Consider the following 17,539-nt stretch of genomic DNA (forward strand, 5'->3'; position numbering starts at 1 on the left):
AGTAGTACAATACAATGCCTGAAAGCACGACTTCTCTACACTTTAAGGTTTTTTTTTAATTAATAATATCATATTTAATATGGAACTTGCCGGAGAAGTGTGGACAATTCATATAATTTTAAGATATATTTATTTATTTAATGTCCTATATACAGTATCGCTGGTCTCAAAACGTACTCCAATATTTGTTGTGTTTATTTACTGTATGTTATGCCAAACAAAAATAGACAAAGAAAGGAATTTCAGAGAGAAATACAGTGGTTGTTAGTCAGCTTGGCTTAATACTGCTCCTGGCTGGAGTGGATATCATGCTACAAAAATCACGTTCGATTCACTTCAATGTTATTTGTATTGTGTTTTAACAATTCATTTTTTTCTACGTAGCTGATGTATGTGAATGTTTCATTTCCCAGTCTAAATAGTTCATAATCGAAACACACTTTTATCTTAAATCTATAAAGTGTGAAAATCACATGGCTATATTTTCAGCATTAATCCCTCCCTGCACGTTTTACCTTTCCAAACGACCCAGACTAACTACTATTTAATGCTGTAAGAAATGAAATATAATGTACGATTAAATGAAAGCATTACAGTATATAAGAGGCTTCCACCAGCCCACATGTATGCTTTTAATTTCTTAACACAGTTTGATCTCTGTGCCAGAGTAATATTATCATAAATACAGTGGTTACTAACAATTGTCTTTCAGTTGTGCTGGATTTAATATAGCTCCTGGCTGGAGTGAATATCATGCTATAATAAAAATCAACTTCAACAGCAGTGCAATTTTATTTGCAGAGCACTTTTAAAAACTGATATTGCCGCTAAGCGGTTTTGCGGAAATCCTAAATATCTCATTTCCCATTCTTTTTTACAAAGGCAAAAATGTTGGACAGTAAGGTGTGCTGTGTATGTGTGAGAGGAATAACGATGACTAACAGACGAGGATTGTTTGCAATAATTCCAATGATGAACTACACAGGGTACATTTCTGTCTATCTGTCTGACTATCAGAGAGGGGCAGAGAGAGAGAGAGAGAGAGAGAGAGAGAGAGAGAGAGAGAGAGAGAGAGAGAGAGAAATACAGACGGACAGAGGGGGGTGAAGAGGCTGACTACAGCTCAATTCACTAATAAAGGCAGATGAAAGTGAGGTTAAACACAATATGCTAATTGAAATGTGTTGGCTGATTAAGGGCGATTGAGAGGCGAGTGGGCGTGCTGTGAGTTCTGGGCGCTGGTGATTAGTGCGGCATTAGTGTCTGCATGCTTTTCCTCATGACGTACAGAACAGCAGTATGGAGAGAGTGTGTGTGCATGTGTGTGTGTGTGTGTGTGTGTGTGTGAGAGAGAGAGAGAGAGAGAGAGAGCGAGAGAGAGAGAGAATGGGGAGGGAGGTGAAATGAGTAAGTCCCTTTCCGTTGCTCCATCCTTTCTCCTTCTGTCCATCCACACACACACACACACGCACACACACACACACACACACACTTCAGCATTCTGCCCACACATTCAAAGAATAGGAAAACTGGAGAAAAACAGCAGAGCCCTGAGGAGCCTATAACGCTCGAACAAACATACCAAAGAGCAGAGGCAGTGAGGCTATGCTGCCTAGCAAAACGGAAACGCTCCAGAACATCTCGCCTTATCACAAGGAATGTCAAGTGCATGTCAAATTCGGAACACAGGAAGCAGCGTAGGCCTCGATCCTCCATGAATTGATTTAGTTGCTCTGTGTTGTTTGTTGCTTTGTTTGCTGCTTGATTTAAAATCTCTCTCTCTCGCTCTCTCTCTCTGTCTTTGTGTGTGGGGGTCTCTCAGGAACACAGCTCCTTTTTTCTGCGGGCTTTATTGTTTTCCGCTGTGCAGCTGCAGACCCTCGGGATGCCCCCTGCAAGTGTGAGAGCACATGAGTGCGGGTGTATGTTTTTGGCTATGAGTGTGTGTATATGTGTGTACTGGTGGATACACGCTCCCCCCACCCCTGCCAGCAGGGTGTGCCACAATACTTGGGGAGGCATCAAGGGGGGGGGGCAGCGTTAAATGGAAGCTAAAATTAAAACCTGAGCATTGGCATGTCTGTGATGTCTACACACACTCACACACACCTTGTGGGGGTAGCCTAGCACAGTCTCGAAGCTCAGCAGGGATCCGCTACATTTAAATAAATATAAACCAACCGAACCTCGCTTAAACTATAAACAATGATCCATATTTAACAAGCACTTAAACAGTCATGTCACGAACATTTATAGCTGAACTCTATTTTTTTGTGTGTCATTCATTCTTCATTTCATCCCTGTTTAAATCTGTAGCCACAATTCCGTTCCCTTCTTTTCCTGTGCTGTTCTCCTGGAGCTTGCAGGTCCTCAGTAAAGCAGGCCTCATAATACAGAGCAGTGCCTTGCTGTCACTCATGGGGGAAATGAAAGGGTCCAAACCGATCCCTTCCATAATTTAGGACGAGGTGGTGGACAGGCTGGAATATTATCAGTCTTATTACTGTGATTATATGCATCTCTTGCCAGGACGGCATAATAAGTGGCACTGGCTTTATGGCATGACACTGAGGGGGTGATCAACCCCAACCCCAGCAGCCTTCTTGACACAAGCCCTAAACCGGACTCTCAAGGATTATGACAGAATAACAAAAAGAGAAAAAAATAAGACACTGGGAGAACAGGTGAAAAGGTTGTCTCAATTCACTAATAAAGGCAAATGAGAGAGTGAGTGAGAGAGAGAGAGAGAGAGAGAGAGAGAGAGCGCACTAAAGATAGGACCTATTTTCATCTTTTTTAGTCATCAACATCCTCAGCATGTGTGATGGATTTAAAACATCTCTGTTTTTGTGAGTGAGGAAATAGAAATCTATCAGGATTAAATTATACAGCGGGAAGTGTCTCGTTTTGAGCAAATCACCCTCCTTTAAGGCACTCCAGCCATGGCTAGAATTACTGAGTACCCCCTCCATAATGCAATCCCATACTGACCTCATATCAGTACACATCTGACACACCAATACTCTTGTTCGCTTTACTGAGACATAATTAACAAGTCACTGAGATGTAGCTGTATTTTAATTAATACAAACAAATCTAATTGTACAAGCGCCATACTGTGTACCTGTCGTGTGTACCTCCGGTTTCCTCCCACTTCCCAAAACATGTCTGTGGGTAGACTGGCTATGTTAAATTGCCCCTAGGTGTGAATGAGTGTGTAAAAACTGTATGTGGGTGTGCATGGGGCCTTGAGATGGACTGAAGTCTTATCTAGGGTGTATTTCTGCTTCAAACACAGTGATCCTGGGATAAGCTCTTGGTCAACCATGACCCTGACCAGTGGTTACTGAAGAAGACTGAATTATCATGCTGGTCCAATCAACAAGCAGAGGAAATAAAAAACTCCCATTCCTTCAGGTTGCCCTGGGGAACAGTGCCCCGGGGATCATGCCCACCTTCTGCACCAGTCACATTAATTTAAAATATTGTTTTTCAACACTCCTGCCCTTCCACTCCAGTAGACCATGGTATCCTTAAACCTGAGCCCAATCAATCCACTCAACTAATTCTTATTCAAACAGCATGCAGTCAAGATACATGAAACTGACAAATGATACCGACAACATTATAGATCTTATTCAGTTCTTGTGGCTGTATGAGTTATTATTTTAGGAGGAGGCTGTACTGTGAGATTGGTACATTTGAATCCCGAACTCAAGGGGGTCTGCCAGTGGAGCAGAGTGACAGCAAAGGAAATGACACAGGCTGCGTGACTGCACAGCAGTGGGGAGATCACAGGTGGAAGAATGAAGAAGAGAGGAGGAGCAGATGTTGCAGGTTTGACTGGTTAAACTGATTGAGATGAGGTGTCATCTCTGCGGTAATGATCATTCAGAGACGAAGAAAGAGCGAGGGTGGGAGAAGGGGGTGGGAGGGTGGTGAGGTATGATCACACCTACACTTTTGGGAGGGGAGTTGTGATGGAGCGACACAGGAAGGTGTATCAGCAAACATGCAAAGAGAGAAAGGTAAAAAAAAAAAAAAAAGGCTGTGTGTGAGTGTGTGGGTGTTATCGGTGTAGGAAATTTGTAAATTATATTTTAGGCTGAGAATGTGTACGGAAATGGGCAGGGATGAAAGGGCAAAGAGAAAGAATGGGGGAAAGGTGCATACACACCTAAACCCACATGTGAGCAGAGAAAAACGGAATAACTGAAAGGTTAACAAAAAAAATGGACCAAATACAATTATTAATACTGATGAACAATGCATTAAGATACAGATTAACAACAGATTCGTTGAAATTGAAAAGGCACGGGAATGAACAAACCCATACTTGCATACTGAATGCGTGATGGTTAATGCCATGACAAGTCATACAAGATCAATATATAGCATTTCATTAAAGTAATGTATTTCCAGAAAAATGGCCTCACATTCTGCAATGTTTAGTAACTCAGCGAAGTGGGTCTTTTTCAACAAAATTGTCTTCAACATGTACTTTGCAATGGTACAATATACTGTAAATTTTGGACAGGCATATGCAAAGAAATGCTGTAGAGCAAATATGCCTCCTAAATAATGAAATGAAATGTTTCTACATTTAAAAAAAAAAATACCATAAAGAGCAGTAAACAGTAGTAAATGAAACAAAGTCAATATCTGGGGTGACAACAAAATAAAAATAATAGTCTCGGGTAGAATTAGTGCAGTTTTATAAGGAAATGAGCTGTAAGTTTTATTGAGCATCTTGCAGAACCAGCCACAGTTCTTCTGGTGACTTTGACTGTCGCACTTGCTTCTTATTTCTGCAGAAAAACCCAGCAGCCTTCATTATGTTTTTTGTCTGAAAAGTGGTCTCTTATGTAACATGCAGCTTTCTTTACTGACATACAAACATTTTTCTGTAACATTTAATTTTGTTATATATGTATGTGTATGTATGTGGGTATATATATATATATATATATATATATATATATATATACAGACACAGTTGTGTTAAAAACTTAGATGAGAAAAAAAGGGCCTGGATTATTAAAGCCATATTATAACCTCAGAAGTCATATATCAAAGCTGACAGATAGTGTAACTTTTTAATGATTGTTTTGTAATCTCTGGCAAAAAGGAGAATGGTGGAGTGAGAGCATGCTGCAGTTAGAGCTCCTCTGTGATCTCGCTGCAATTTTCCGCCAGCTAATGCGATGTCTGATAAAGGTTAATACACTACTCTCTCTTTTATTATGTTATGACGTCAACAAATCTTTGAAGGGGGTGAAAAAATTTATAAAATAAAAAAGAGCACTCAAAATAATCTGCCTCAATTCCATAATTAATCTCCTCCAGCTTTTCTGACAATTACGATGTTAATTAAGCCAAAATTCCCTTCATGGCAGTGGAGAGGCAGGTGATTCTCCTGCCCCTTAACCACAAAGGCCTCTTTACCATGATCAGGGGAAGAGGGTAAAATGAGGGTGGAGCGAATGTAGAATATAGTACCGTCAGGGTTCAGAGGGAGAGTTCTGGGTCTTAGTCAGTACTTGAATGGATTATGTGGTTGAACTGACAGAACATGAAGAGGGTCGGTTTTTAAGACATTCTGGAAGTCACTTCTGGAAGGTTAAGGTTAGAGGGCTGAATAGCTGAGAAATTGGGTAATATAATTAGTCCTACATGCAGTTGTTCCACTTTAGAATGAACTGTTAAGTACTGAGAAGTCACCAAGGCTCAGTGTGTTGTACCATTTCTGATGAAAAATTCCTCAAAGGCCCTGCTCGTTAATCTACACTACAGTCTGCTGCTGCAGCAACTATTACTTAAAGAATAAAAGAACCAACAGAGGAAGCAAATGTTAAGGAACACTGCATCGTTAAACTTCCATGGCTTTGAAAATGTCATCCACCTGGTAAAAATAACTAGACTGACTCAGCACATTACCACCCTAATGTCTCATCAACATAGTTGAACCATTTGCAAAACATAATTAGAACAGGCAAAGAGACTATTTGTGGCTTTGAAGTCGCTGTCTTTTGTTTAATCCTAACCATGTGTCTAATCCTATTAAACATTGTCTTTGGTTACCAATAAGCTGTAGTAGACAATTCGATGGTTGTAAATACTAAATTATGACCCCTGAAATAAAATATGCACACCGTTTAAAAAATAATATCCACAATTTACAGCAATTTCCACAATTTGCAAAAAATAATAATATCCTCTCCATGTAGTGTAATTAGTAATTAGTTGCAATACAGTCAATTAGATAAAGCGTATTTGTAGCCCGCATGTTTTTAAAACAGAAGAAACTACAGAACACACTGCCGGTAATTATACATGATAATATCTAGGATGAAGTGAAGGAGAGAAAACAACAGCTGACCTAATTTTTTGGCCTTTGCAGAAGGAGTGAGACCTGCAGTCCCAGCCTTGGTTGTGTGGTGAAGAGTTACCACAGCAATCAGACCTGCAGCCGCAGCCTCAGCTGCGCACTCAAGTGTTAAACAATGGAACAGCTGTCGAGAGCGACATCTGCGATCCAGAAATAGAGCTGTTCATTTCACCTGTCTGTCTCACACCTGTGTGCAGGGAGTGAGAGGGCTAGGCAGGGCTACGAAAGGAGAGAAGGAGGAGAGCCTGGCGAGCAGTCACATACTCACAACAACGCATGCCCTTTCACACTCACACACACACATACAGACAAAACAAAGGTGTTCACTCACCAATCATATGATTGGCCACGTGGATCTGGATCTCACGTTCTGTTTCAAAGGTCATTTGGCATTTGATACATTGATATGTTTTCTTCTGCAAGACAACACACGGGATAGTAGAACTTAGAACAGTTTATTTTATACATTAAACTTTCACACAGTTTTCCCACTGTATCGTCTTATCAAGATTTTTCCTATCCCTTCCCTTGATCCAAGACAAAGACTGAATTACCTTGGAAATTCATCATCAATATCTAGCAGAATGAAAAGGCTGTACAATGGCACAGCAGGACGACCGCAAAACGCAATTTGGCTCATGCTCATGAATTAACACATCCTTGCTAGCACTCTAAAACTACACACTGAACTATTGCTGCAAAAAATGTTTCTGGCAATATCAAGGATCTAACATTCTACAGACATCTGAGAAAGTCAGTAAAGGCTGAGAAAGACCAAGAATTTTTAACACTTACTTTAGGAACAGGTGAGGCCTCTGCTGCTTTTTTAGCCGCACTGGTTTCTGGGCTCATGTCAGGATGGTCTACCTGAACATGGCTTTCCAGATCCTCCAAGGTCTCAAACTTCACAGCACACTCAGGGCAGCGTAGTCCAGAAGCACCTTTCTCCGCTGGCTCTTGAGGAGTAACAACGCCGCTGGGTGACTGACCATTGGTGCCTCGATTCATGCAGCCAGCACACAGCCCAAAAGGCAGGCCATTGACATCCAACTTGACTAGCTCCTGCTTGTTCTTGAACTCTTTCAGACAGAGGGCACACTTATATAACTTGTGAGCCTGCAGCTGGCCATTGGGGGATGATGAGGCTGAACCTCCTCCCCCACCACTGCCACCTGATGAGGACAGCTTCTGCATGTGGAATGTGCCATGAATCTTCAGCTCCAAAGTGGAAGTGACTGTCTGCATGCACACCACACAGCGGAAACCTGTCAGGGAGTTCCTCAGGTCAGGATGCATCTGGCAGTGTTCAATAAACTCCTCCTCACTTTGGAGGGGCATCTTGCAGATGCGGCAGGTACCTGTGTCCAGGCTCTTGCTGTGGGTGACTTTGTGCTCTGTGAGTGTGAGTAGAGAGGGGAAGCGTTCTCCACAGATGGGGCACATGTAGTGCTTGGCTGGCCCACGGTGAGTTTGGGCATGTTCTCTCAAGCCGTTCTCAGAAAAAAAGGTTCTTGAGCAGACGTTACACTTGTGGTTACCCTTGATGAAGTCAGCCTTCTTTTTGCGGGACCCTGCGTCGTCCTCACCGGGTCTTATATTGTGATCCCGCAGTCGATGGTTTTGGAGTAGGGACTCCATAGTGTATGCTGCACCACAGATGTCACAAGCATACATTGGCTCTGAGGCATCTAGTTCTTCCTCTCCTCCACTGGCTTCATGACTGTTTGCAGTTTCCTGAGCCCCTCCCTTTAGGAGCATGTTTTGCAAGTCAGCCTGTTCTGCCGCTGCAGTTGAACCTCCTCCTCCACGCTTAGAGCTTTGACTCACCCCATTTGGAGTTCCATTCTGACTTCCTCCATTTCCATTGCCATTTCCTCCATCAAACATGCAGTGCTTCTCTCTGAGATGTCTCTCCAGAAGGACAATAGCATGGAAGGCCTTCCCACAGATGCGGCAGTTAAATTTTTTACTGTGTGTAGTGATGTGGCACTGGAGCTCAACCTCTGTACCAAAACTCTCCCCACAGAATATACACTTGCGAGCTTTGCTGGCAACACCTGGCCCAGTGGGTTGACTTAGGTGACTGTGCTTCACATGCATCTGCAGATCGCTCTCCTTGCGAAAGTCCCATGCACATGCTGTGCAGCGGTACATTTTCTTCTCATTGCTGTGTTTGACAGCCAGGTGGACTTGGATGGAGACCTTGGAGTCAAATACCTCCTGACACAATGTGCAGTGGTACAGCACAAAAGTGTGCATGTCCAGCAAGTGCTTTTGCAAATCATCAACAGAAGAGAACTGTTTATCACAGCTCTCACAGACATACTGTGTGGAGGTGGTGGTGTAGTGTATGGTCAAGTGCTGTAGCAGCGACTCCTGAGAGTCAAAGTCCTCTTTGTTGCACTGAGGACAGGACTGTCTCCTCAGCAGTAGTTCCAGGTGGGACTTAAGGTGGGCCTGGAAGCTTTCAAAGCTAGTGAAGCGAAGGTCACACTGGTTGCAGGGATAGTCCCCATTAGCACCTGCAGGAGCAGAATCACCAGCCACTCTGTGGCGTTTTGGAGAGGAGATTTCCACATCAGAAGAAGCAGGACTCAGGTCTGCCACTTTGACTTTGCGCTTGTTGTTGGCCAGTGGGATGTTTTTGTGGTTCTCCTTGATATGTTTAGTGAGCTTGAGTAGGGAACCAAAGATGGGAGAATTGGTGCAATAGGGGCAAGAATACACTTCCATGAAGGACTGTGATGGCTGCAGTACAGGAGACTCCATCTTGGTCACACCACTTGCATTGTTGCAGTGAGTCTGCTGGATGTGTTCAGTAAGCGATGATTCTGTAAGGAACCCCATGGAGCACTGATTACAGAAGAAGGCATGGTTGCCCTCTAGAGTGGTAGAGCCAGCGACTACACCACTCGGCAAGCAGTGAGAAACACGGATGTGCTCTTGCAGGCTATTGATATCAGCAAACATGTCTGGACAGTAGTTGCAGTGAAAGGCAGAAACATTACTGAATTGCAGAAGGGGAAAATTGGATGCGGATCCCCCACTGGATCGATGTGCTTTCCGTACATGCTCATTCAGATTGTACAGAGTTGGCAGGGTGTCCAGACACAGTTGACAGGTGTGGCTTTGCTGAGGTTTGTCTGCATGAATAGTCTTCAGGTGAATCTCCAGAACAGCCAGGCTGTTGAAATCTCTCTTGGAGCAATAAGGGCAACTATATGTCACCTTTCCTGACCAGCCTCCCTCATCATGGTCAGAGGATGGGACTAATTTGCGTCTTCCCTGCGCAGGCTTGAGGGTTGAATCTGGAGTGGATCCTCTTTCAAGTGAGGCACTGGAATCAGGAGTGGCACTGCTCATGGATGCTACACTGCCCAGAACCGGATCAGGACTGGCACTGTGGTTGCTGGAGTCAGGCTGCCGGTGGCTGTCCAGGTGGCAGTAGACATCTTCTACAGATGTAAACTGCTCTGCACACATGGGGCACTTGTGTTTCTTGTTGGCATGTGTTCGATCAATATGGGTGAGCAAGGTGCCTTCATCACTAAAAATCTCTGGACAGTGGATGCACTGTAGTTCAGCACGGTCTGAAAGCTGAGGGTGGCGTGTTAGTACATGCTTCTCTAACTCATCTGTTTGGCTGAAAGTCTCCTCACAGTAATCACACATGTATAGGTCCTGGTCTTGGTCAGCTGCATCACCCGTGGACCCCTCACGCTTGACCTGGTCTTTTTTTGCCATATGTTCCTTGTTTTTCCTATGAGCCTGCATGTGGCTCTGAAGTGAGGATGTGGAGGAGAAGCCCCGCTTGCAAATGCTGCACTTAAAGGGCTTGCTGGAACTATGTGTCTTCAGGTGGATCTTAAGGTGATCACTACGTGAAAAGGCAGCTTCACACTCCTGGCAGCTGTACTTCTTGTCACCGGTGTGCAGCTTGACATGACGGTCACGGCTGCGCTTGTGTTTGAACAGCCGACTGCAGAAGGTGCACTTAAAGGGCAGCTTGTCGCTGTGAATCTGTTCATGGCGCTTCAGGTAGCTGAGACGGCTGAAGGACTTATCGCAGAACTGGCAGGGATAAGGAAGGCCAGAACCTCCTTCCTCCTCCCCCATGCCCAGATCGCAGCAGCCATCCCCTAGCATCTGTGATGGCGATGCCACGTCTTTGCTGGAGGGAGAGGACGCCACCCAGGAGAGCCCTGGGTCATCGTCACCATCTGCAATGCAAAACACAGACAAAATAAAAATTATGAGGGAGAAAACACTATCTACATAGAGGTAAATAAGTAAATAAATCAAATCCCAGAAGTATAGAGAACTAAGGATGAAAATCTATTTTGTATTCTCTTATACTCCATTTGCAAAAAAGATTGTCCCTCTGATTCAGATTTGGGTTTGTGTTGGGTTAAACCTTCTCAAATATGATTACAGAAAACAGAATCAAGTCATTGTAGAGGGTACAATATAATACAATTGAATAAATACAATCTCAACTAGCAACCTTCAAAGGAAAGCAAGGGACAAAGCTCATGACTTATTGAGCAGGCATGTTGCGTGTGCAGAGTCGTACTGTGGCAAGACAATCACTGCCTGTTTGTTTGGTTTATTTTGCTCTCAAAATGTGCACTCTAAATGTGCTGCTAAAAACCTCTGGCATTTCACAACCCCAGATGTTTCCAGAGATGAGCTGGGGTAGCATTCAACTTGCAAGCTATAAACACTTTCATAGACACTGGAACAAAGTCAAAAATGGGGGTGAGGGCTTGGTTTGACATATTTAATGTTTGTTCAATGCCACAAATCTTATTCAATCAACAACAATTAAAAACACGTGAGTGTCTGCATACATTATGTAGGATTTTTGCTGAAAGGCAGCTCAAATAGAATACAGTTTTTGTATTTAAACAAAGCAAGTTTAAATACCCTACAGTACAGCATTTTTTTTTTTTTAAGATTCCACTTATTATTTATGAAATCCATAACTAGTAATTTTCATGAAATATATATCATTCCTGAGCATAGGCAATGTTCTGATGTTGTTCTTTAGGCAATGTTTTTGATGTGGATTATGAACTAAAAAGTATATTTTTTGTCATTGCCAAAGCAAATAGATTTGTGGATGAGTGGGCTGTTATTTTTAAAGTGTCTGTAATTAAATACATGCATGTATCCTCAGTGACAAAACTAAAAAAAGAAAAACCTTTCACCATCCTCCCCCTTTGAGTTCAGTAATACCCCAAAGACTACTAAAACAATGTTGCAAGTTTTGCCCAGGCTTTGAAATGAAAATAAGCAAAACTGTACAAAGAAAAGTGCTTCACATCAGCTTGTATTGTACAAACTGCAAATAATTGTAACTCCATATGGCAATAGTAAGATTTCACTTCCTCTGACTCTCCCCATGCACACAAAAGTGAGCGCAGCAGAATTTGTGGAAAATAAATTCATGTGATGAATTGATTCACTTTAAAATGTAGGCGCGTTGCAGAACAAATATATCTCCATGGGGATTTATGAGTAGAAATTTGTAAACTCATGAATTACACATTTTAAAAATAGAGATATTAGTATCAGACTACAGCTATGAGACACATTCACCATTATGAAAATCAATATATAAAAACATACAGTTAGAAGCTCATATAAAACATCAAAGGGCAGGTAGGAAAGCAAAGAAATACACACATAGATTATGAAATGTGGCGAAATACCAGTAATAGAGTACTAAAATCGAAAAGAAAAAAAACTGCAGCATAGATTTTTGACTTGTGCTCTAGCACTTCTCTTATAGTTTTTGTCACTCACACTCTTGGATTACACTGTAAGACAACCCTTGTGCCTTCTTTTCCAGTCACTATGGTACTCTGCCCCACAAGCTTTGGTGTCCATGTCAATATAAGAGCCATCTCAAAACAACCTAAAACCACTGTGACATAGGAGAGAGAGTGCATTGGTGCCCCCAATGAAAGAGCCCCGAATAAAAGCCCATGAGGGACTTAACTGTGGTGAATTCTTTAGCTACACAATAAGCCTGTGGCCCATGACAGAACAGCCTCTGATCTGGACACTGGAAGTGAAGGAAGGAGAGGGGAGGGATAAGGAGGGGGTTCATACTGACTGACAGGTAAGCCTTCCTGCTGTGGCACAGATACACGTTACCATGGGGCAAGAGATACAAAGGAGCACTTGCTCAAGCACAGGGCTGGAGAAAAGAAAGCAAAAGAGGGAAAGAAACAAGATGAAGTAGGAATAATAGAGACTGAGGAAGACGAGGGAACAAACTCCTGGCACATGTGGTCATTCTGGTGAATTATAAATCTATTAATGCTAATGCAATCCCTCTGACTGCGGGAGAATGTGAGAAATCACTTTTGAGAAAGAGGGAGATTATAGTCATTAAATAGCCTTAATCCTCAGAAGTGTGGCTGTCGGAAAATGGAAGATCACATGGCTTTTAGAGGGCTTTTGTCATCCATCCGCCGGGGGACTTGGCAAGAGCACTAAACAGGGTAAGAAATTTCAATAAAAAGTTGAATTTGAAAAGAAACAGAAAGAGCAAGGGGAGGGCGACAGCCAAAGCCAAGAGCAAGCACAGAACCTCAATCTTCTCCACTGCTCCTTGTCTCACTCCCTTTCCTTTTCGCAGCATTGATGGTCTCCTTCGCTTTTTCTCTGTCTGTTTCTTTCTTTTTCCCTCCCTCTGTCTCCTTCTGTCAGTCCTTCTCTCTTGTTCAGTCTATCTGTCTGCAAACCGTCTTTCATGTTGTGACTCATTACTGAATTATCTAGCTGGCTTGGTGTCATTTCCAGTGGTGCTGGTCTTCGCATTGCTGGCCTGTCCCAGGTGGAGAGAAGGGGCGTAGGACAAAAGGGTGGAGCGAATGAAAAAGGTTGGGGGGGGACACAGATGCACACTCTGATGTCCAGAGGTAGGCTCGCCACCCTGCCTTGAGCCAGAGCCAGTAATTGGGGGACAAGATAACAGAAGAAGCCACCAGCAGCACCTGATTGGTGGCCGCCTCAATAATGGAGGTTTGAGAGCACCGCCCCCTCCTCGTGCACACCCCCATGCCGCCATCAGCCCAGGCCAGAGAAGACCACGTGGGACTAACTAATGGGCTGGCCAATGTGCTGGCATGCAGAGCTGGAAACATGGTGAAATGCTATAATGAAGATGTGCCCAGTCTGATGTCTGTTCTCTCCTCCTTATCAGGAAAGCAGAAGGGGAAAAGTGAAATAAAGTGAGGGAGATCAAGAAATTTAAAGTAATGCAGGGATCCCCTCTGTTTCACACAATATGAGAACCAGCTTGGAGAACACATACTAGAGCATACCAGACTGGTTGGTGTGTTCATTACGGCTTTTACGAAACAATTAGGGGAAAACATCTTTTCAACTGATTTTCTTTACAGAACAATGAATCATTTGAAACATTGTTTAATTTCCTCCAAAGGTTGCTGGTGTTTAGTTATAATCATAAAGTTTAGCACCTGAAACTCATCGCACGTAACATTAGTACTCGGTGCTGTTCTGCATCTGTGGTTGCTGTATTATACATAAGTCTACCAGCATCATAACAACTGCATTTCTAACCGTTTGAAATAAATTATGCAAACAATTCAGTTTAATGAAAAGCACTCTCCCTCACCTGTATGCTGATTCAAATTTCAGCACACCAACCCCCTTTCCATGTCTCTAGTCTGGCATCTTACAATGTTTTTGAGCTAGCTTGGCCATGGCATCTGAATCATTCTTAAATGAGGGAAAATTTGGAAAGAGCCAGAGCCAACAAAATAGCATGCTGCCCTATTAGTCAAAGTAAAATTATGGTAAGATAAACAGTCTGCACATAATAATAGCTGCACAACAAATTCTGAGTGGACTAACTAATCACATCAAATCTATAGATATAGTTTAATGTTTAAAACCAAAAGCATTGAAGAAGATCAAGTACAGGTACAATTATAATACCAAATGTGCAGGTCACAGACACGACAGTGACATTAACATAAAGATTCATTAATACTAATTATGAGCTGGCTTATGTACCATGCAGCCATGTGCGCCAAAGTCATGCAGACACCACAGCCTTGCATTTGAACAGGAAACTCAATATCTGCATCACTTCCCTTCACTTCCTTTCACCTAGTCACATTCCTTAGTGCCTCTCCTCACCCCCACCTTTGAGCCTGGCCCCCTGCCCAGACCTCCACCTTTCCCAGCAGGCCTCTGCTCGGCTCTCAGCCCCTTCCTCCTGGCCCTCTGCCCACTGCCCCGGGCTGGAGAGCTGCACTGTAGGGGGCAGAAAAACAACTTCCACCCCAAGCTCCCACATGGTCACCCAGCATGCCAGTCAGACAAGCCTGGAGCAATGGCCAGGGGAAAGCGACTTTCAAGAGGCACTTTTCTCTCTCTCGCTCTCTCTCTGACTCTTTTCCCTCAACCCTATAGGTGCTTTATGTTTTAACCTCTGCTACCCCCGTTGGTTTGTTTCCACACTGCCATATTCTGACTCTCCCTCATCTTTCTCTTTAGGCAGGTCTCACTCGTTCATGCCTTCCTTCCTTCCTTCCTTGTTTCGTTTCTCTCTAGGCAACAGAACAGTCACAAACAAACATGACAGAGGACAAAACTGGCCTGAAAGTCAGAGAGACACTGTGATATATAAAGAGAAAGAGACGCAGAGAGAGAGACAGGAGGACGCATCACCGCATGGCCAACAGTCCTTTGAGAGCCAAACACCTGTTCTAGGATACTGAAATACAAAAATACTCGAAAATCACACACACACACACACACACACACACACACACACACACACACACAAACTTAAAAATCCACTCACTCCAGTTTTGCTCCTCCATGCTGTTCTACATATTCTTTTAGTCTTTTCGTCCCCCTTGTGAGACCATGCTGACACAATCATGCTGTTCTGCGCCCCTTAGCTTCTCAAGGGAGACAGTCTGCAACGGGCAAACGCACACACACACACACACACATATAGTGCATTTCTACCAGCTCTGCAAATTACCCATAATCTTCCATGTTGCTGCTATTTCCACTGCCGCGTGAGCCATGCTGTACTTAAGTACCCATGCTGAATTTGGTTACCCTTGTTCAGGCACCATGCAAGCTGAGTGGGGACATACAAGTGGAGCTAGAATTAGTGCAGATCATTAATTGATAAAACACATTTGCACAGAATCATCTTTATGAATGTCTCTGGCTGGAATTGCTTCACCATTTTATTTCACCATTGTCTAGATAAGGCAAATGTCAAAAGGCTTCCTATTCTCTTTTTCTGTGCCCTACATATAATATAATGAAGCTGAATGCCCTACCTAGTGCCCTCACAACTTTGTTTTTCAGCCATACACGCATATCGTCTTGCGTTTTTGGCTTTAAAAAAAAATCTCTGTATTTTCCAATAAGAGTTAAAGTATTGTGCTTAGCTGTGTGCTGTGTGAGACTGTGTGCATTAAGTGAAAGTTTGCTAAATATTAAAGTATTGTCCAACATGTGTTTAGGTGCTTCCACTGAAGCAAATTAGCTGTCTTGAGCTTAGTAGTTCACTCGAGAGAAACAATCTTTACAAAAAGATTTACAATCTTTATCTTTTTTGAATTTCAAATAGTAGCAAGTCACCACCCTACAATCTACAGAGAAACTCCTCCTAATTTAGCAGGCATTAATAATGTGATGGGACACACACACACACACACACACACACACACACACACACACACACTTGATTGGGATACAGATAACCCTGGCGTCTAATCTGTTGCCGAAGCTGCGGCAAGCCGTGCTGTTCGGTGGAGCAGCGCTAATACATACACTGCTGTCCACTGATGATCCCTACTTGATAAAGCTGACACACTCCAGTCAGGAGGTCCAGAGGACTCAGTTGGGCACTTCTCCCAGCGGACCCCAAGTGAGAACACACAAATCCTCACATGCTCCTCCTGTCAGTGGACAGGAAATCGGTCAAGGTTCAGAACTGTGGAGGATATTCGGCTACAGACACACTCTAAGACACACACGGAACAGGCGGTCTGTCAGGGGCCTGAGTCCTGGAGGACACAAACACACACACGCTGCCCACAGCCCATATGGAGCAGTTGGCGCCCAAAAGTGTCCAGGCAGCCGGCTTCATTCCCAGGGCAGAAGGTGAAGGGCAGGGGGCCGGAGGCCTGAAGCTGGGGACATAGGGCCAACATCGAATCAGCCCCACAGTCCCCCGGGTCCCCTTCACAGACCCCCCAGCTGAGTGCAGTCAGAATGAGGACATGGTATATGTTGACGCTGACTACCTTAGTACCCTTTCTGATTTGTAATAGTTTCCATAAGCAGAATTCAGTAGCACCTTACATTTACATATTTACATTTATTCATTTAGCTTTTATCCAAAAGCAACTTACAAATGAGGAAATACAAGCAAAGTGATATATCAAGCCAAGAACAATACAAGTAATGCTACTATACAAGATTTTTAATTAAGTTCTAGTAAAGCAAAGTGCTCTGAGTAGAGATGTAAGAGCCAGTGTAGTTATTTATTTATTTATTTATTTATAATATAAATAATGTTGGGGTTGGCAGGTTAGGGGTTAGTTAAGTGCTCACGGAAGCGATGGGTCTTGAGTTGTTTTTTGAAAACACTGACAGATTCTGCAGTCCGGATTGAGGTTAGAAGTTCATTCCACCACTGAGGGACGGTTAGTTTGAAGGTTCTGGAAAGAGTAAGCACTGCTAAGCGTCGGTTGTTAATCGATCGCAGATTGCGTGAGGGAACGTAAGCCTTCAGGAGAGTGTTGAGGTAGGGAGGTGCTGTTCCAGACAAGGTCTTGTACGTTCGCATGAAGGCCTTGAATTTGATGTGGGCAGCTACAGGAAGTCAGTGGAGAGAGATGAAGAGGGGTGTGACATGGGCCCTTTTGGGCTGGTTGAAGACGAGGCGCACTGCTTCATTCTGAATCATCTGAAGGGGTTTGATGGAGCTGGTTGGGAGACCCGGGAGTAATGCATTGCAAGAGCCTGGACTAGTAGCTGTGTAGCCTGTTCAGTGAGATAGGGTCTGATACACCTTGATAGTGCATACTGCCTTTAAGTGTCATTGGAAATATTGGAAATATGCATGTCTTAAAAGTT

At 43.4% G+C, this 17,539-nt stretch overlaps 1 protein-coding gene across 2 annotated transcripts in view; it reads right to left on the reverse strand.

Moving 5' to 3' along the window:
* The window catches only part of znf423 (zinc finger protein 423), a 175,058-nt gene that overhangs the window by 75,801 nt on the left and 81,718 nt on the right, over positions 1 to 17,539 (reverse strand). For both annotated transcript variants that reach the window (XM_053623015.1, XM_053623014.1), the window contains exons 4-5: positions 7,184 to 10,608; positions 6,720 to 6,804 (exon numbers count right to left, since the gene is read on the reverse strand). In XM_053623015.1, the coding sequence (XP_053478990.1) occupies positions 6,720 to 6,804; positions 7,184 to 10,608 (3,510 nt within the window). The remainder of the gene's footprint in view (positions 1 to 6,719; positions 6,805 to 7,183; positions 10,609 to 17,539) is intronic.

The sequence above is a fragment of the Ictalurus furcatus genome, chromosome 4 (genome assembly GCF_023375685.1).
Source record: "Ictalurus furcatus strain D&B chromosome 4, Billie_1.0, whole genome shotgun sequence".
NCBI classification, from domain to species: domain Eukaryota; kingdom Metazoa; phylum Chordata; class Actinopteri; order Siluriformes; family Ictaluridae; genus Ictalurus; species Ictalurus furcatus.